The 20,837-nt window shown below is 34.4% G+C and overlaps 3 protein-coding genes across 3 annotated transcripts; 1 reads left to right on the plus strand and 2 right to left on the minus strand.

Annotated features, from left to right (window-relative positions):
• Positions 1–231: 231 nt before the first annotated feature.
• Positions 232–1,962, plus strand: LOC110707958. The gene is made up of 3 exons (XM_021886049.1): positions 232–930; positions 1,238–1,410; positions 1,554–1,962. Exons 1-3 carry the CDS (start codon positions 412–414, stop codon positions 1,705–1,707), a joined length of 846 nt encoding a protein of 281 aa, XP_021741741.1. The 5' UTR covers positions 232–411; the 3' UTR covers positions 1,708–1,962.
• A 1,628-nt stretch (positions 1,963–3,590) lies between these two features.
• LOC110707959 (26S proteasome regulatory subunit 10B homolog A-like) lies at positions 3,591–9,493 on the minus strand. Its single transcript, XM_021886050.1, has 10 exons — positions 9,280–9,493; positions 7,607–7,726; positions 6,966–7,102; positions 5,253–5,414; positions 5,038–5,124; positions 4,859–4,945; positions 4,639–4,776; positions 4,332–4,523; positions 4,148–4,246; positions 3,591–3,878 (listed from the first exon to the last, which is right to left on the minus strand). Exons 1-10 carry the CDS (start codon positions 9,374–9,376, stop codon positions 3,804–3,806), a joined length of 1,194 nt encoding a protein of 397 aa, XP_021741742.1. The 5' UTR covers positions 9,377–9,493; the 3' UTR covers positions 3,591–3,803.
• A 2,316-nt stretch (positions 9,494–11,809) lies between these two features.
• Positions 11,810–12,464, minus strand: LOC110707960 (histone H2B-like). The gene has a single exon (XM_021886052.1). The coding sequence runs from the start codon at positions 12,359–12,361 to the stop codon at positions 11,936–11,938; it is 426 nt and encodes a 141-aa protein (XP_021741744.1). The 5' UTR covers positions 12,362–12,464; the 3' UTR covers positions 11,810–11,935.
• Between the last annotated feature and the right edge of the window lie 8,373 nt (positions 12,465–20,837).

A 20,837-nucleotide genomic window follows, 5' to 3' on the forward strand; every position in this document is an offset into this window, starting at 1 on the left:
TTAAGAAGCGAAACTAAAAAAACTTCATCCATTGTAAATTACTACATACTCCATTACTCCCCTATCCATTGTGTAAGATTTACCTTACCTTAAATAGAAAGAAAGTAGAGATTAAATCTCCACACTAAAATTAAAGAGGCATTCGATAACATTAGTTATTTCTAAAGTGAAATTAATAATGAACAAGTAAATTGAGACGGAAGGAGTACTGAGTCAGAATTCATCACACTCACCACCGTCCATTCCGTCAATTCTTTCCTACCGCGTTCCTATAAAATCAACGCACAAGATTTTTCCTATATAAATCACTCCTTCTCTCTCTTCTTATTATCATCGCCAAACTAAAAATAAATTCACACTCCTAAAAAAAATCCGACTTTCCATTTTTCTCTCTCAAAAAAAAAAAAAAAAATGCTACTACGAAGTTCATCAACACCACTTCTAAATTCATGGGGCCCAACCCATACTTCATCCGGGTCATCCACTTCTTCTTCACCCGAACCCAAATCTTGCCTCTCCATTACGACGTCGTCTTGTACTTCTAGAATGATCCGAGCTTCGTCTGAATCTGATCTACGTCATCTCACTGCTGTTTCACCCAAACCTAGCCCGTTTGGGACGGGTATTGGGTCGGAGTCTGGGCCGGGTTCGGGTTCTGGTTCGAGGTTGTTGATGAATAGTGGGTTGGGTTTAAGAGAGAGAGTGGTTGAGGAAGAAGAGGATGATGACGTGGAGGAGAGAGATTGCGATGGAAGTGGGTTGGGAAATGGTGGAGGATCCGACCGTGGAAATGGGTTCGGGTTCGGGTTTGGTAATTGGGATTCGAATCATGGCAGTGGAGAGAATACCGATTTGTATTATCAGACTATGATTCAGGCTAATCCTGGAAATTCACTCATTTTGGGCAATTATGCTAGATTTTTAAAGGAGGTAATTTATTTATTATTTTTTATTTATTTAAAAGAGATCTATCTTTAGAGTGGATAAATTAAATTATTATAATTCCGTCTCATATATCGAAATCGGCTCATTAAGTGTTGTGTTCAAGTAAGAATGAAAAAATGGTAGTACTAGAATGTAGATCTAGTTTGAGAGTTCGCTATGTTATTGTGAGATTCTCATACAGAATTTTATGGACTTAGCAATGTTACAAAGCCCAAAATCAGCTTTTATTTATTTATTTTAAGTTTGTTTTATGGTGATGTATTCTAATTTGTGAAATTGTGATTGGAAACAGGTAAAAGGTGATTATGCAAAAGCAGAAGAATATTGTGGAAGAGCAATACTAGCAAATCCAGGTGATGGAAGTGTTTTATCACTCTATGCTGATTTAATTTGGCAAACTCACAAAGACTCTTCAAGGGCCGAGAGTTACTTTGATCAAGCAGTCAAAGCAGCCCCTTATGACTGGTGAGTAATCCTTTGCGCGTTTAAATTACACTATCAACGTGACTATTAATTCAGAACCAAAGGCTTTTTTGGTTTAGTAGGCTGAGAAAGAGTTTGTTTGTTTGGACCTAACATTATGTCATTGAATTTATTTCGTCTTGCAGTTACGTTCTTGCATCGTATGCGCACTTCCTTTGGGATGCCGAGGAAGAGGAAGACGAAGACGCAGAGGAATCGAACGAGTCGAGCACATCGATGCCATTGACGCATTTCCAAGGAGTTCCACCTTTACCACCACCTTTAGCTGCTGCTTCTTAAAGAAAGATTTGAACTTTCCTTCCTCAACTTCTCTTGTATAATTACAGTACTAATGTAACTCTAGTTTTAAGACGTTTGTTTTATAACCCTTTTTTGCTAACATAAAATAATTACCATTTCTAGACTATCTTAAGATTTATAACCCATAGGTTTTGGCTGCTCCTTTCTTGGTACTAACTAAATTTTATGTAATTTATTGTGATATTCTATATCATATGATGGTACGATCAGTAATAAAAACGCTTTTAAGTGTCACTTGTAAATCTCTATAATTTGTGTACATTGTCAAATGTTGTTTCACTTCTGTTCTCATCTAATTAGCACTCTTCTGTAGTAGCGGATGAATCTTCGGGAATCGCCACCATGACCCTAATGCTATAACATTATGGACCTTCACTATGTTGCTCGGGAACTCTAGTAGCGGATGAATCTTCAGGGATCGCCATCACTACCTAGACTTCGACCATAACGGACCTTAGTACTTACCTGAGCTGCTAGGAAATGATATTTTGGCCCTCAGGAGTGGACAAACTGAACCAAATGTGATCAATCATGAATGTTATTACATTATGTTGCTGGTTGGGAGATAATTTTTTGGCCGTCAGTAGCGGCGAACAGACCTTCAGGGATGAGTACATCAATCTTCCTAAATTATACCTAATAAGGAACACAACTAACAAAGCAATTTGGTTGAATTTGTACAACGGCTCGGCCACAAGAACTGATGCTTATTATATTCTCAAGTGAACACCAAAACCAGTTACTGATAAGAGGCAGCATTTTCTTGAGAGTGAAGCACAGAGAGTGGCATCATATAAACAGGGGATTATACAGAGACCACACCAGCTTAGGAGCACCTGCTTACCACATATTTGAACACTAATTAGTCTCTGGCTGTCTAGCAAGATCTATCTATTATGTTGGCACTGTGAGATTCAGACTAAGGCTCGTACGATTCCACTTGAGGCTCCAGCTTGAGCGCTGTCGAGCAAACTATCCAATTTACCTCAGTCACAGCCCTAGTTAATCACTTGATTTGACCAGATACTCTAAGCTAAGCTAAGTTGGAGAAATTCTCAATGAATGCCAAGCTGCCAAACTGGCTGAAGTAGTTGGACACTTTCAAGATCAAAGAGGTCCGCAAAAGAGCCATTGCACCAAATTTGATTACAGAGGTAAAACTAAGCTCTGCAAGAATTACCAGTAGATACATGCTAGTCTAGTAAATATATGCGAGCCTTGCTCATCGAATCAATTATCAATTGGAAGCTGGCCAACTGGGCACACAAAGGAAAAGACTTTATAAACAGTCTTCGGTTTTGAGCATTGCATCTAAGGACCAAGAATCCTATTCTACAAGTAAAATAACGAAAAATAGTAGGCATTGCATCTGAGGACCAAGAATCCTGCTACGTTTATCAAATAATACCAAAAAATTGTAAGACTGTCAGTGTATTACAGCAGCATTAGGGTATTTGATGAATCCTATTACGAATTTATACGAGTATTACAATATATGAAATTCCCGTCTGTCCTGCCTCAAATATTACATTGAACATCATAGACATAACAAGAAGCACCTTCGACTTCACAAACAACCACTGCAAGTCAGCAGAAGTTTATAAAGGGAGTGAATCTGAAATCTTTAGGAATAAAAGGTTGGTGTTTGTGGTGTATCATTATGCAAGTTTTTCGTAATATCGGAATATTTGTTGGTATTGATATTATTGTCCATTTTAACTGTATTTAAGTATGTGACATCATTTAATAGTTAAATGTAACATTAGAAAAATATTGTAACAACAGAAGCTTTTACAATACAACCAGGCTTTTTAGTAGTATCTTAAATGTATGCCAAGGAAAATGATTGAGTCTAAGATAGAAAGAATTATAATTTTATAAGCATTAATAATTGAAGATAGAAAAATATTTAAATGTAATCCGAACCTAAAAGAAATAACAAAGGAACTTGAGTTGAGCAAATCAAGCGACTGTTGATTTGTTGTATAGCTAACGATTGTTCATTGAAAAAAAAAATCCGTAGTTGCAACTTGAATAATCCATGATACAACAAAATACTATAAGAAATTTCAGTACTAATCCTTTCCAAAATCTGCAGAATAGGTAGCACTCGACTCTAGTTTTTTTGCTTCATTTAGCTTTCTCACGGCCTGCAGAACAAATAAACAACATAAGTAATTCAATCACATCAAAATACCTTCACAATTCCACGTTAATGGTCAAATTGCGACGTTGTCATTTTACTGATTTCATCATTTTAGCCACATAACGAGATTGACAGCTTAGTGGAGAGTGCATAACGAAAGTGAAAATTAAAATTTATTGTGCTTAGGCTTATCACTCCTCTCTTTTGTACTAGGGTGTATATACTCCAAAGGTGAGCTCTGATATTTAATGCTCCAAAGGTGAAAAACTTTACCTTCATGAAGTCTTCATGAATCACATAATCTCTCTCAGCGCGTATAGCTGACATGCCAGCTTCAGTACAAACGTTCCGTAGATCAGCCCCATTAAATCCCTGAAAAAAAACCGAGCATATTTAACACAGATTCAGGTGTGGTATCAAAGAAAGATATGCAAGTCTCTACGAATTAGAAGATCACCTCTGCTAGTTTGACAACTGCTTCATAGTCGATCTCACCATGTTTGGCAATGCCAGCAGCATGAATTTTGAGAATTTCCATTCTCGACTGTTCATTTGGCAATGGAATCTCTATCTTCCTATCCAGACGCCCTGGACGGAGAAGTGCTGGGTCCAGCACGTCTGGCCTGTTTGTAGCCATGATCATTTTCACCTGCAGTTACGAATTACTATGTGGTCAAAGGGGTCCCTAACTCCCAAATACATTGATCAATTGCTATGCAGCAACATAACAAGATTTCTCCACAATTTTGTTTCAGTCAGAATACCTTGCCCAGTTGATCAAATCCATCAAGTTGATTTAGCAATTCCATTAGGGTTCTCTGAATTTCACGGTCAGCACTTGTGCCTTCACTGAATCGACGACCTCCTATGGCATCAATCTCGTCCATGAAGATGATGCAGGGCTGATAACAGAAACAAACTATAAGAGACCATTTAAACCAGTATCCTATATAGTGATAAATAAGTTAAATGCTGTTATCTCACCTGGTGTTCTCTAGCATAATTAAACATTTCACGGATCAGTCTTGCACTTTCACCAATGTACTTATCTATGATAGCACTTGATACCACCTTTAAAATGAAGAAGAAATAACAGTTATTAACACGTTAGCATCTCATAAATGAAATAAGGTTTTGAGGATAAATGGCATATGCTTTGATACCTTTAGGAAATTTGCATCTATATTACTAGCTATAGCTCGAGCTAACAATGTCTTGCCAGTTCCTGGAGGCCCATAGAGAAGAACACCCTGTAAAGGAGATGTAAACACAAAATTTTGTTTCAGCCCAACAAATAGCAACAAAAGGAACCAAAACACCAAAAAGACCTAGAAAGGACACAAATCAACAAAGTAGAGTCCCACACAAAAGTCCATACCTTTGGAGGTTTGATTCCCACTCGAATGAAAAGCTCAGGATTCATTAGTGGGAGCTCAATGGATTCCCTCAGTTCTCGGATTTGATCAGACAACCCTCCTACAGCAGAATAGCTTATATTCCCAGGATCTTCATGAAGCATATTATATACAACTGGATCAACCTGTAAATGAAATATATGAGAACATAACAATACCACAAAGTGACATGGCAAGCAGAACTATAGTATTTCGTAGGCTATGTTACATGGACTAGGGTTTGATTACGAGTGCAATTCTCAGTGTCCATACAACAGTTCTGAAACTTTAGGATACAAGGACACCGTCCTAGTCCTCCTAGATTATGAGATTATTCTATTATCATAATTTCTTTTTATAAAAGTTGTGTGTTTTTAAATCATTTAAAGTTTGCTTTATTAAATTCTGCTGGGCTCAATAAGCAACTACAGGTTAAAAGGAAAGAAAAATCCATGTGATGAGAGAAAGTAAGGAAAAGGTGGAAATGTAGAGTACAACGCCCAACGACTAAATGCCCAAAATCCTTCTTCTCTTCATATTGCCAGCTGATGTATTTGATCAGGATTTCGTACCGGGATCAGTGTCAGGTCTTATCAACCAAAGTACAGTGGCCAAAACAGCGTGTCCAAGTAACGTATCTCATAAGTTATCATTGTAAAAATATAAAATGTTTCTACCATGTTTTAAAGCTACAATATTGCATTCTCACTTTACAAGTACAAGCATTACACAACTAAATAGTGCTTTGCAAACTTGAGCACCTATTCTTTGGATCCGATTAAACTGTTGGGATAGCCACATTTAAAGTCTACAAATGTACCATTTGAAACATGGCAATTATTAGGAGAGGGCACAGAGGAATTCTGATAAAGCTACTCTGGGTCATATAATTTGGGTAAGATTTAGTGTTCTCTGGTTAAATCCGAGTAAAATATAGTATACTGAACTAAGCTACTTATGTTTTCAACTCCATGTAAGACATAGGTTACTAAGGGAAATGCCCTAACACAGACAAAGACTGAAAGACATAAAAGAATCATCCAAAAGAATGAATCTTGTTGTAATAAGCAGGATTCAGAAAAGCATGCTGAAAGAATGGATGCTTTAGCCTAATAATTAGTGATGCTAGTTAAGAATCCCCATAGAAGATAGGCTTCTAATGCAGTGAAGATCTCAAATATTCTCCTTCAGTAGCTCCAATAGATTCACCAGAAAATTCTCACTGATATAAAGCCAGATGCATAGAATCCCAAATGGGCATGTGAGTATATCTATATAGGTTCCTCTGTCTTTGACATTGTGGGTTTGTGCTTACACAACAACTGCTAACATACATAATTTTAATAAAATAAAAAGGTGAAGCCATTAAATATAGCACATGAGTGCATGACCTCCTAAAGTTGCAAGGAGTCAGAGACATCTTGCCAATACTTCCTACCTAATCCCCAACCAATCAACCATACATGTACATCTGCAGAGTATGCTGCTCAGTGCTCACATCAAGAGGCAAGGCCAGTAAATTTTAAAGACCTTTGCAGAAACTCGTTGAGGATGCTAACACTAGTCACTTACTTAAGATGTCTGCAACACTGCCATTTTTATCACAGGTTCACAACAGACTAAGCATAATTAAGAAAACAACACTAACTCAGATGCGAGCAGAATAAAACAGACACCATAAGAGAAGCAAAACTTACTTCACGTGGAAGAGCACGCATAATGGTGAGGGTGGTCATGTCAAGTACCACTCGTGTTCCAGAAGTTAGCTTTTCCTTGTCCACTTTGCTACGACAACCAACCACATACCTTGGTCCACTGCTAGCTTTCACAATTACTGGCAAACATAAACACATTGCTCAGTCACCTATAAGATTGAATCTGTTCGGTACTAGGTAACGAAAGAAAAGGTGATGTGGCAAAAAGGTTGTTGACAATTTGATATTATACATTTATACGTACACTTACAAGTTACAACAGTTGAATAAATAGAACAATATGATGCAAAAAGGACACTGAATAGAACAAAAGCATTTTCATCACTAATGATCCTTGAAAAAATAATAACAATAACTAAATAAAAAAATAAGAAGTATAAAATTTAAAAAAAAAAAAAAAAAGCCTGCTATTAAGCATGCAAAACACGTGGGCACCTCAGTGGAATTAGCACAACTCTAATCCTGCTAATTATGGAAGAGATCGGCAGAAAAAGTATATTGGCAGAAAAACAACACACCCTAGGTGCCATAAGGCAATGAACCAGAATAATATACTTGTATACCATTAGCCACAACCAGATTTAGCGCTAAAACAGACAAGAAGAGATAAAGAGATCAATTACATCTCTCATTGTCAAGAGGTCTAAGGACTTCTCCAATGATCTGTCCAACACTCTGAAGCGACTTTAGATCATCCTCTGTTTTAGTGTACTCCTTTTTCGCACTTCGCAGCTCATCCTTCACTGAGAATATAGATTTCCAATATGTTAGCAACAGCCAAAAACCCAAGAACGTAACATAACAAAATGACAGCACAATTGATCTGCAGTAGGATACAGCAAAATACTAACATAAACACCAAGCAACCTTTCCATATGATGAAAAGGTAAACACAACTCAACCTCCTCTGAGCTCTTTTAAACCTCTTCACTGCCTCATTGTAATTGCTGGTATATTTCGTAGTGATAACTAGGACTCAAAGCCACTATTTGAAGTTTTGAACCAGATCTCCGAGCATCTTACATTTTATAAACGACTCTCAAAAATTGAAGAAACTTGTGGTTTTTCCACATTACTCTTGTTCAGTTATTTTAAATAGCACGGGTTAAAATTTTAAGTTTCTAACAAAAAACCTAAAGGGCAGTTTTATAAAACCAGCACTATTGCCACTAGAAATAACGTTTTTTTTTTTTTTTTTAAATGCCCTCACTAAATTATTTTAATACGGAGTAAGCACTGATTTGAGTTTCAGTGTTAAACAAATAAAAAAAAAAACTAAAGGGAAATTTTGTTAGAATGTCAAAGGCATGCAATTTACACTGAACAAACTTTCACAAAAACAAGAACCAAAAAAAAAAGGAAAAAAAAAATAGCGAAAGCATTGAGCACAAATTGGTTGTTCACTTAATGCTTACTGAGGCCCCCATTCATGAATTTATGTAGCTTGACCAAAAGACTAGTTTAATACAGTTTACGAAGCAATTTGGAATTGCCAATTGACTTAACAAGGTTAAGTGACCATGGTCCATGACATCCCAAGGATTCACAACAACTTCAAAGGAGGACCCAATGAAGAAAGTGGTGTAAAAACACCAATTAGTATCAACCAAAAACAAGGCAAGGCATAATAAAGCCATAGCAGGATTCTCAACTTTATGAGTTCTTGATGGTAATTGAACTTTATTCTTGACTTTTAATGAAACCAATTAGTGAAATAGCCACGCTATTAGAACAAAACTCATATTGATGTAAACAGCTTAGTTTAGCTAAAATGCTGATCAGGTATTGATGTAAACAGCTTAGCTTAGAGTTAGCAAACAGCAGCCTTCTTGCTAGGCAGGTTTATTGCAGATTCGCAGCACAATTCATATGTAAGCCTTATATAAACTAATAAACTACAGAAATTCACTTAAATTTCTCCGAAAACGAACAATCTATGTCACATCCACTAGAATCTTATAATTACATACGGTAATAATTGCCAGGAATCACAAAACTAAAAAAACAATTCCACAAATTCAAACATAAAATCAAAAATTAAACTCAAATTTGTCAAATTCCACTTCGATTTAACTAGATAATGCATCCTCACCACATAATCTAACTAATACGACAACAAATTCATCCAATTTCACAGTTTCGAGGCCAAAATAGATATAAATTCAAACAATTTCGCTGTTGTAAATGCAAAACAAACACACCGACAAAGAAATTAAACCTAGGAGCAAATTCAAAACCCTAAAATTGATAAAAGTAGAAAAAAATTAGGCAAAATTAGGGATTTAGAACGTAAAACCTTTCCTGCTGCGAGATTCAAGCTCCCGATGTTGAAGGAGCTTCTTATTGTACTCGGCAATGGCGGCCTTACGTTTAACCTCTTCTTCGGTCGACATTAGAGAGAGTTCTGCAGGAGATTTCCGATGAGAGAGAAAGTGAAGGAGATGAAATTTTTTTGAGACTTGCAGAGAAAGAAATTGAGAACCTCCAAAGTGTAAGAAATCCTAAAGTTTATTAAAGAGATATAAAAACAAAATTACAATTAATTAGGTTTATGCACGATATTTTTTAAGTATAATTTTTAAAATCTTTTCACATTTGTAGGAAATTTGGATAAATTATTAAAGATAATTTTTTGTTTTCTAAATAATTTATGGAGTATTTTCCGAAATTATAAATTTTGATCAATTAAATAAACTCAATCACTAAAATTTTGTTTAGGTGGCGATTTAATTTTTTACTTTTAAATCTCACTGTTAATTATTTTACTCTCAAATCTCATTTGATTTTGCTTAGCTTATGTGACAATTAAATATTTAAAATGAAAAACAAAGGTAAACATCTCATTAGTTGAATCCTATCAAAAATGTCTTATTATACTCCCTTCGTTTGTAAATTTTACTATTAAATTTGTTTTTCTCACTTTTTTTTTTTTTTTTATATTCAAAAGAGGAACAAATCCAAGAAAAAAAAAAAGCAAAAAAGCAAACCAAAAACAACCTACTACAGAGGGACAAAGTATGGAAAAGTCACACCCCTAGAATCCTCCTTTAATACGATTAAGGTCTAACGGTACATCATAAATAATTTCAAGTTGGACGACAAGAGTGGCTCATGTTTTTAGAGAATAAAATAGCGTAGTAGATTGGTGGTCCAACCACGGATTTGTTCAAAACTCTCAACTTGAATCATTGAGCATCTGCTTACAATAATGAATGTCATGAACATTCTCACCTCTTGGTCCTGCCTTTTCAATGCTTGAACACAAGGAAGGTTATCCATCACCTCTAGCTTCTCAATCTGCAAATTTTTCGCCAATTCCAACCCTCTAGTTAAGGCCATCACCTCTACTCTAAACGTTGTGCAAAATGCAAAATTGCTCGAAAACGCCTATACAAAATTACCAGAGTAATCTCTGATAGTTACTCCCGGTCTTAAATCTCCTTTCGCCGCTCCATTGCTATTAAGAGTATACCAACCAAAATCCGGGGCTTGCCATGCTATGTTAGCTTGAACTCTGCAACTTTTCTTCACATCTCCATGCGCCAAAATGCTTCATTTCGCTTTTCTAGCCTCTTCATATCTTACCTGTAAAAAGCTCCAAGTTCTAGAGGAATCTCATCCCTCCTATTGTACACAAAGTAAACAATTACGCCATCTCCAAATCAACCATATTGTCACGCCAAAATAAGTTACCCAACTCTCCTTTTCATATAAGTGTGGTGATACTTACATGAAGATTCTTTTTAATGTAAAACAAAAGGGAAAGAACTTCAAACATCTTTTTTTAAATACTCATATTTAAACAAAATAAAACTTTTATATCTTATCGGACAAAACACTATCCCAAAAAAGAAGAGTGAAAGCTTCGCATAAATGTAAAAAAGGCCCATTTTGGGCCAAAATTAATCCAAAACTAATTTTTAGTTTAATTTGTAATTTCGTGGTGCCTAAATCCCAAATATTATTTATAATAAAAAAAAAATGTGTTGGGCCCCCCAAAATTCTTGCCTAAACCCATCATGTTTTGGGCTAGGCCAACTTTAATCAGGTCTACTTTCACATTTCCTAAGCATTGCTATATCCAACACTTAAAAGCATGTTTTATTCACTTATTTCAAGTCTAATAAGTTTAATTAAGTTGAGATAAGTTCAGATCAATTTAGTTCAAGAAACAAAAGTTCCGATAAGGGTTGCCAAGTTCAAATTACAACTAAAATAAATTTTAATAAGTTCAGTTCAAATTAGTGAAAAATCAGGTGAATAGAATACACCCTTACTAACTCGGCAACATAGTGTTTTCTTTTTATATAATGTTTGTTTGTTTGTTTGGTTTTTTCTTTCTTTTTCACTCGCTAGTCTCTATTGCCATAAGCACTTGTAAGATTAGTAAGAGGCAAAAAATCATGTTAGTAATGTAAAAACCACTTATATACCCTAAGGTGAACATGGAGTCATGAACCCCTCCACTTCCAGGCTTAAGAGGCTCCCTAGTCCCTGATGAAACGTGTATGCTTGATCCCAAAACCTTAAACTTCTATTCTTGTGTTGTTTCTGGTAAAAACAGTATACAATGCTCATTACAGACAGTTAATGTGAATAATCACTTAAATAATTCACCAAATTTACTGTAACAGTAAATAATCACTTAAATACTTTTATCTGAATTATTTGTAAATAATCACTTAAATAAATAATTCACCAAATTTACAAAGAATGTTTCATAAAGAAATTGCAGAATAATGTCAAAACGATTTCAGAAAATTAAAAATACAGAGTATTTGAAATTGAAACACCAAAAACAAAAAAAAGAAATTAAACAACACAGATTTGACAAAAGCATTTCCATTAATTTGTAAGATTAGTTACATAATAACCACCATAATTCAATTCCAAATTTACCCAAATTTGAACAACCAAACCCTAATCCCTAAAACTCACAATTAAAACCTAAATTAAGAGCTAGTAAACTTGGTAACAGCCTTAGTACCCTCAGAAACAGCATGCTTAGCCAATTCACCAGGAAGAACAAGTCTCACAGCAGTCTGAATCTCGCGAGAAGTAATCGTCGGCTTCTTATTGTACCGAGCGAGTCGAGCAGATTCCTGAGCCAGCTTCTCGAAGATGTCATTGATGAAGCTGTTCATGATACTCATAGCTTTGCTTGATATTCCGATATCAGGATGAACTTGCTTCAGAACCTTGAAGATGTAGATCTTGTAGGTTTCGACGCTCTTTTTGTGTCGCTTCTTCTTCTTGTCTCCGGCGGCTGCTCCGGCCTCCTTTGGTAGCTTCTTCCCAGCTTTTGGCTTCTTCTCCGCCGGAGCTTTCTCGGCGGCGGCGGCCTTCTCGGCGGGCTTCTTCTCGGCTTTCGGCGCCATTAATGAGATTAGAGGGAAAGCTTCGAAGTTTTTTGAATTGGATTGTTTTTTAGAGAGAGAGAGAGAGAGAGAGATTTTTGTGGTGAGATGAAGAATTGGTTTGAGTTGTGAATTGTATTTATAGGGAGTAAAGGTTTGATGTTATTGGAGGATGAGGGAAGGCACGGATTGATGATGGCTTTTGGAGTTTGGAAATGCGTTGATTTCAGTCTGTTGTGTATTTTGATCTAACGGATGAAATCAAAAGGAGGTTTTTAAGGACGTGGCGATGTTTGATTGGTTTTATAGCTTTTCTTAGGATTGATGACATGGATGTAAGACAGATTTGGGCTCTTAAATTTATTTGCTTGAGAGTTAGCGGGAAGGATGAGGCGCCACATTTTTAATTGAACAAGCTAATAAAAACAATTTGAACTTTACAATTTGTAAAATAAAATAATATTGATGTGATTTGTATTTTTTTAGAATTAGATCATTAAAATGTCATATAAATAAAACTAACGAATGAAATTTGGGAAGAGCTAGTTACAAAGTAAAATACGTAGTATTAGTTTTTGATATTAGAATTTGATTTAAATATCTTATGAATGAGCAAATAAATCTATTATCTATTTTATAATAAAATAATTCAAGAAATAAGCTAAATAAAATCATATAAATAAATATATAAAATGTTAAAAAAAAAAAAAAAAAAACCGTGCATCAGACACGTTTGAACCTGTTTCCATTGAACAAAAGACGATAGATCAGACATAATTACAATAATGTATACTGGATAAAATAAGTCTAACAGAGTCACAACTCACATCTTCACAAGGCAAGAACTAGATTTCCAGCGTACAAAATACAATAAGTTTGAAGACAAAATAAGTGATTAACTAGAGTTGTAACAAAGGAGTATCATCAGGTAAACGGCTACACTATTAGAAACCGGAACAAGACTACCAACACAAACAATGAGACCCTAAAGCATAGAATCTGGAACTAGTTTGATGGTTTTGGACTTTTGGTCCCTCAAATTGAACTAGAGATGTCTATATTTTTTTAACCCAAATGGACGATCAATATGTCTCACTATAAATTCATGTTTATGATCGTCCCTGTAAAAAGCAAGAGGAGGTGAATGCAAAGGCTTGAAAATATTGATTTCAGACATGCTAACAAAACAAAGCCCATGATTCCTTAACATCATAGGTCCACGCAAATTCTTAGCTACACCCTAGTTGCACCACTGCATATATATGAACATAAGTTTTTTTTTTTCTTTCCTTATTTCTTAACTTCCTTTCTCTTCTCTTTTTTTTACCTCTATTAATTCTCTCTCCTCTATTTTCTTCTCATTTTGAAACTTTCTCTTTCTTTTATTATCTCTATAAAAAAATGAACATGTAAATACCTCACTTTCCTTCAATCATTATTCTTCTTTGTGCTTTTACTTCGAGCATTCTCCAATTCGTCGCCATTGTAGCATCCTCCATCGTCATCATCTTCATCGCGATCGTGAGGTAATTTTGAATTTTATTTTTTTTGGTTTATAAATAAGTGAATTTTATAAAATTGTTGATTTATATCAATTTTTGCATTTTTGATTCATAATCTATCATTTTTATAGATTAATAATTATTTTCTCCATGATGAACCAATATAAGATTTAGGGTGGATATTTAAATTTTTAGATTTCAAATAATTACAATCGAACTTGGGTATAATATCCGTAAAAATAATGAACACATAATACTTTAAAAATGAATTATGTTGTATAAAATGAACATTTAGTACAGAAAATATGAACATATTTTAACGATTTATTTTATCTTTATTTTCGGGAATTTGAATATGTATGAATATATGAAAATTATGTTCATTTTTAATATATTAAATGTTCATAACTTTTGTTTACATGTTTATTTTTTTACGTGTTCATTTTTTTAAAGTTCATATATTTTATGGAATGTTCATTTTATTATGTATATGGTCCAACTAACCTATGATGGTATGATAAATGTTCGTTTTTAATATACTAAATGTTCAAATTTTTTTACTTGTTCATTTTTTGTTACTAAATGTTCATTTCTTTTAACGTGTTCATAATATTTATTTTACTTAATATTCATTTTTAAGATCGCGGTCTAGTAATTCTATGATTATATGATAATCATGCTCATTTTTAATATACTGTATGATCATTTCTTAAAACGTATTCACTTTTTAATACTAAATTTTTATTTTTTACGTGTTCATTTTGTATTACTAAATGTATATTTTTTTTCACGTGTTCATATTTTCTTACTACATGTTCATTTTATAGGCCGTGGTGCATCTATCCTAGTTGCACCTAAGACTTATTGATAGGTCCATACTCCTTCGTAACCCACCCATCAGTTCATTATCTTCGCTATATATCATTAGGCATAAACATCCATCCAAAGCTTGCAATTCATCCTTAAAACGAATCCTAGAAACATCGGGCAAAGCTAGATCATTGTGACCCTTATGACTAGGGATGGCAATCTAGTCCGAAGCCGCCCCTAGTCCGATCCGATCCGAAGAAAAAAATCCGAACACAATTCGAGAAATAATAATTCGAATCCGACTTCGTTTAAAATATCCGACTCCGACTCGGAGGAGGATCGGAGTCAGAGTCTACTTATAATTCGACTTATCCGATCCGACTCCGACTTTTCTATGTACTTTTTTTTTATTATTCAATTCATGAATATATAGGTCTTTGAAGTTGATTATATATGGGTTGCTATTGATAATTGGGTCAAAATTAAATTTAAAGTCGGATTCGGAGTCGGATCGGGTTGGAGTTGGAGGTTGGAAATTAGAGCCGGATGTCGGAGGCTGAGGCGGAGGCAGATTAAAAATCTGACATCTTGTCGGAGTCGAATTTTGCATAATCCGATCCGATCTAACCCATTGTCATCCATACTTATGACAATTATGACCCTCTTGAGGCCAAAAAAAAAAATGTATAGGAGATAAATTTGTGCAAAAGGGACTAGAGGTATTTGTCTGGGATATCATAGTGTACGACCTTCAGGCAAAAAGAGATGTTGTATTTAAGAAGAGATGCATGATGAGGGTGGGATCAATATACAATAATGACCAAAGAGGTCTGCAAGTGTCGTAGCTAACTAGTTACAGACTAGACTACTATAGAGAACGACTAGGTTCTAAAAACTTTACCAGCATGTACACGGTAGTCAAGAAAATAAATACAAAACCCCTCATAAAATCAGTAATCATTGGAAAAAAAAAATAAATAAACAAAAACAGGTTTTCTATAAATGATATAGCCACTGCCTCAAGAATTATATTGAACGGCAGAAACGCAACAAGAAAACAACCAATGCAAGTTAACATAAGCTTAAGGGTGTTGCATCTGAAAATAAATGCAAATTGAACCAAATCCCATATTCCGGATTTCCGACATATATATCAAATGACCTATTCGACTTTTATCTTGGTTGCTGCTCTGAAAATACACTACACCATTCACAAATGCTAGTCTCATATGTAAATTTTCCATCACACCAAAAGATAATAGATCATACATAAGCACAGAGATGTGAACTAGATAAATAAGCCCAATAGAGTCATAACTCATAAGTCAATACCAAGATTTCATCGTACAAAATATGACGAGTTGTTAAGACAAAATAAAAAGCAATTAGCAAAGACTCTCATAGCAAGAACAAGATAGTCACCATACAAAACATGGAGAGTTCTTAAGACAATTAACACAAGTGATTAGCAGTAGACTCTTAAGGTAGCTGAATTGTCGACATACACAACATGGAAAGCTCTTAAGACAACATAAGAGATCAGCAGGACAGCGGACAACAGGGGTATCACGCCACATGCTACACGGCTACACCAACGTAAGAGCTACCAATCTAATACCCTGCTCAAAAAAATCTGAATTATCTCGTCCAAGACACAATCATTGTGAGTTATCAGGCACTCCATTAGGAACACGAATAAGGCTTCTAGCACAAACAACGACATCCCAAGGCATTAGATCTCGAACTTTTTTAACAGTTTTGTCCCTCAAATTTAACCAGAGAAATCTACACGGAGAGCTTACACCTTGATAATTTTGTCTCACTAGAAATTCATGTCCATGACCATCCTTGGAATAAGCAATTGGTGGCGAAAGCAAAGGCTTGAAAATACTTATATTAGACATGGTAAATAGCGGTACCCATGATTTTTGAACACCATACTCTTTCATAACCCAAACATTGGATTCATCATCATTCCAGGTTACCATTAGACATAAACATCCATCCAAAGCATGCAAATCATTGGTAAAACCAATACTCAACAAATTGGGTAAGGGCAAATCAGTCCATTTCTCGGATTGACGATTAAACCCACGAAGCCAATACTGATGGTGTCTATAAAAAATCCAATGAGATAATGGATGTAATGCCCCGTATTTTTGAAACGTATTTTCTAATTTATTAATATTTTCTAAAAAGGGTATCTTAGTAATTTATCTTACTATTTGAATTTTGGAGCCAAAATGATATTTGAATTTTGGCGCCAAATACATTTTATAAATCAATAATTATTTTGGATAAGATTTATCATCCATTTATTTTATTTTAAAAATCGGATTATTTATATATTTCGGATATTTTAATTAAAGCAAAAACTATATTTTACTATTTAATTAATAAGGTCCGAAAATTCCTAATTATTGACTAAGATTTTCGGATTTTCCTAGTGTGGAAAATCAGATTTTCTAGGTTAATTTATTTAGTGAATAATTGGTATCTTTTTAATTAATTATTTTATACAATAAATATTATTTACACGATTATTTTTAATTCCTTAAATCTAGCAAAATAACTCCCTATAATATACTAATTGGATCCGAAAATTTGAGCTATGGAAGCTCAATATTTTCGGCCCTCATGGTCAATTTTTGTGTGATTTATTTTGGAAAATTGTATTTTTAATTATCTCCTTTAAATCTCTTATTTTCCTTAATTTTATTTCTCCATCTCCTAAATATTTGATCATCTTATTTTCCTACCTTATATCTTCCTTGATTATTCCCCAAGTAATCTCTTTTACCATATAATTTTACATGACATTTCACTTTCCTTAATTCTATTATTCTTAATCACCTTAATATCAAAACTTTCCATATTTCTTTCATTCTCTTTTCCAAGTAATTCCTTAATTTTTTTTACCATAATTCTTCCTACATTCTCCTACCATAATTCTTGCATGAGTTAGCCTATAAATACCCCCTCATACCTCTCATATTCTTCACACCAAAAACTCAATTCTCTTCTTCTCTTTTACTCTTCTTTTCCATCAACCTTTTCCTACTTTTCTTCTTCTCTTTTCTAAAAGAAAATCTGCCCGTGTATTTTTGGAGCCAATTTTCGGGTAATTTTAGTCAGTTTTGGGGTTTTTCTATTTCACAGAAAATTGTTCCTCTCAAAAACTCCTTGAGGTTAGGCTCAAGAATCACCCAATTAGAAGTTATATAGAAGGAGTTATGACCTCTGTAAGTTCTGCCTATTCCTTCCAACGCAAATTTAATCCTCTTTAATCTTATTCCTTTTTTTTCCTCATAATTAGTTTTCTAAAATCTAATTCAAAGTTATAATTTTATAATAAAGCATTATTTTTAAAAGAGTTTTATAGTCCATGCACATAGATTTGGGTTTATGTTTAAAGATGTTGTGATAACCTTATGGTTATGTTAATTGCAAGGTGTATTCGTGATTGAACTTTGAAAGTGCGAAGTGTTGATTGATATTCGGAATCAAGGTATGTTTAGGTGGCTAGATACCTTCAAAAGTGATTGGTTTGAATAGCATGTTTTATATGATTTTATTGGTGATTGAATTAAATTGATTTGAATCATGATTTATGAAATAAAGTATGTTTGGAGGTATTGATTTTAATATTTGTTTTAATAAATGTATTTTTAAAGGATTGATTTTAATATCATGTTTTGAATGGTTTGAAATTATTAATTATGTTTAAAGGAATTCGGTTTTAAAAAAAAAAGTATGTTGGATTGTTTTAAAGAGTTTTTAAAAAGGTTTTTTAGAGGAAGAGTTATTGACTTTGAAAAGTTATTTTCTTGAGATTTAAATCTCAAGTATTTATTAAAAGGTTGATTTTGAAAGCATGTTGAATTAAATAAAAGGAGTTTTGAGTTAACTTATTATAAAGGTTGATTTTATTCAAATAGGAATTTTATTGAATTATTTATTAAAGCTTTACAAGCATGTTGTTAGGAATTCCACTAGGCGGATTTGGTTGATAAGACTTTGGACTTTGTATGACCGAGTCTTTCCTCGAGAATAGCCTTGCAATATAAGGAGACTAGCTTGGGGGGTGTGCACACTTGGGTGAGGAATTGGTTTTATTGAATTGATTATTGAAATATTGAATTATTGGAATTGGTTTTATAAATCGATTCATCGAAATATCGAATTATTGAGAATTGGTTTTGAGATATGAGTTTTGGAATTCATTGGATTAATTATTGGAATTGGTTTTAAAAGCATGTTTGCAAATAAATTGAATTTACTTATCTTGCACTTATCGTACTTAGCATATTTTGCTAATCAATATTTCCTATTTGTTTCGGTTCGCCCTGTTTACCGTAATGATAAGCAGTGTTGACTATTTTCAGGTGTAGTCATGAATGAGCATATGGGAGTCCCGGGATTTGCTTCACCTAGTTTAGGAATGTTGGTCTTGTCTTTATTTTGAGTACTCATAACAATGTTACTATTTCTATAAGTATTAATAAAAGAAAGTTGAGTTTCCGCTGCAAGTTTTGTTATTGAGTTAAGTATTTTGAGTATTGCGTAATCACGCAGCGGTAATACGCCTAAGTCTATCTCTACGATATAGTTATACGTATTATACTAGTATTGCCGTAGAGGGAGATTTGGGGGTGTTACAATGGACCTCATTTAACGGAACCCTACGAATTATGTTAAGTGATAACAAAAGCTATATGGAGTGTTTCTACAAAAGAATTCCGGGATCTGAGTTGTGGAGGAGCCTGCTCGTCTGGTCAAACCGAGTCCTACAAAACAAAGAAAGTCAACTGCCTCGGGGGGTGTTCCCGAGAAAGCCCCTCCGACGGTCAAATCAGTCAACTGTGTTTAGAGAGAAAGCTTGTAGAGAGAGAGTGGAGAAAATTAATTACCTCGCTAATCTGTGTAGATTAGTATTTATAGGAGAGGAATAACTAATTTGGTTAGGGTTAAGATTAGGGTTTCTGGCCGTTCTGGGTTGTATTAGGCGTTGTTGGGCCATATTAGTGTTTCTCGGGATGCGTGTTGTGCGCGATTCTGAAATATTCCTGTTCCAGGGTTTGAATAGGGGCATTTTGGTAATTTTTGTATTTTAATGAATATGGGCCCGCAGGAGGTACAAACATTAGCCCCACGACAAATTCGTAAGGCGCACTCCGCGGTTTGGGAGTTTGTCGGAAAAATATCGATTGAATGAAATCAACTAGTTTGGAAACATGGACTATGCTCGAATTGCATTTGCCACATAATAATTTTATTTTTTTGATTTAAATTCACAAATGCTAGTCTCACATGTAAATCTTCCATCACAACAAAAGTGATGTGAACTAGAATACTAGATATATAAGCCCAATAGAGTCATAAGGCAAGAACAAGTTTCAGCATACAATATACGAGTTGTTAATGCACATCAATAAAGTCGAAGCCAGTAGGAGTACAAAATATCCAATGAACATTGTTATTAATAAGTACACCAGGTTCATATAATCTGAAACGATCCTTAACATCCTCAACAAGACGACAACACAAGGTAAACCCCAACAATTCCGATTAGAGCTATAAACTATAACTTCCCTTGTTTTATTACCATGATGATTACAAAAGTCGGTAACTCGAACGATCTTGTAATCGTAATCCTTGTCATTCAAAGCAATGCAACCAAAACCAAAAACAGATTCACTCGTAACATGTAGGATGTGAAGATGGGTCTTAACAAACGGGTTCCACAAAGTTAAGTCGAAACAAGTGTTATAATTGTTAGAAAGTTGAGCAACTTCATCACTGATGACATTATAACGACTAAATACTGTGACAATCCCATTACAACAACCAACAATTTGAGCAATGTACCAATAATGAGAACATTCAGAAGGGGTGCGAAATTCGCACCTGCTAATTGCTTTTGAGAATTTGTTGGGGTCGAACTCTTTCGCCTCGAGTGAAGAGTTATCGTTGAATATGGCAATGCGATTGTTGTTGTTGTGGAGTATTGAATTGTTGAAATTGTGGATGGTGAATTCATGGGTTGGATTGGAGATTAGGGAATTCCAGGTTTTGGTAACGCATTTGAAACGGAAGAGTGATTTTAGTTAGTGGTAAATACTCGAGGATTGAGATGATTAGGTCTGGCGGAAGGTAGGACATGGCTTCTTCGAAAATTGGAACTC

Source organism: Chenopodium quinoa, unplaced genomic scaffold (assembly GCF_001683475.1).
Source record: "Chenopodium quinoa cultivar QQ74 unplaced genomic scaffold, ASM168347v1, whole genome shotgun sequence".
Lineage (NCBI taxonomy): Eukaryota > Viridiplantae > Streptophyta > Magnoliopsida > Caryophyllales > Amaranthaceae > Chenopodium > Chenopodium quinoa.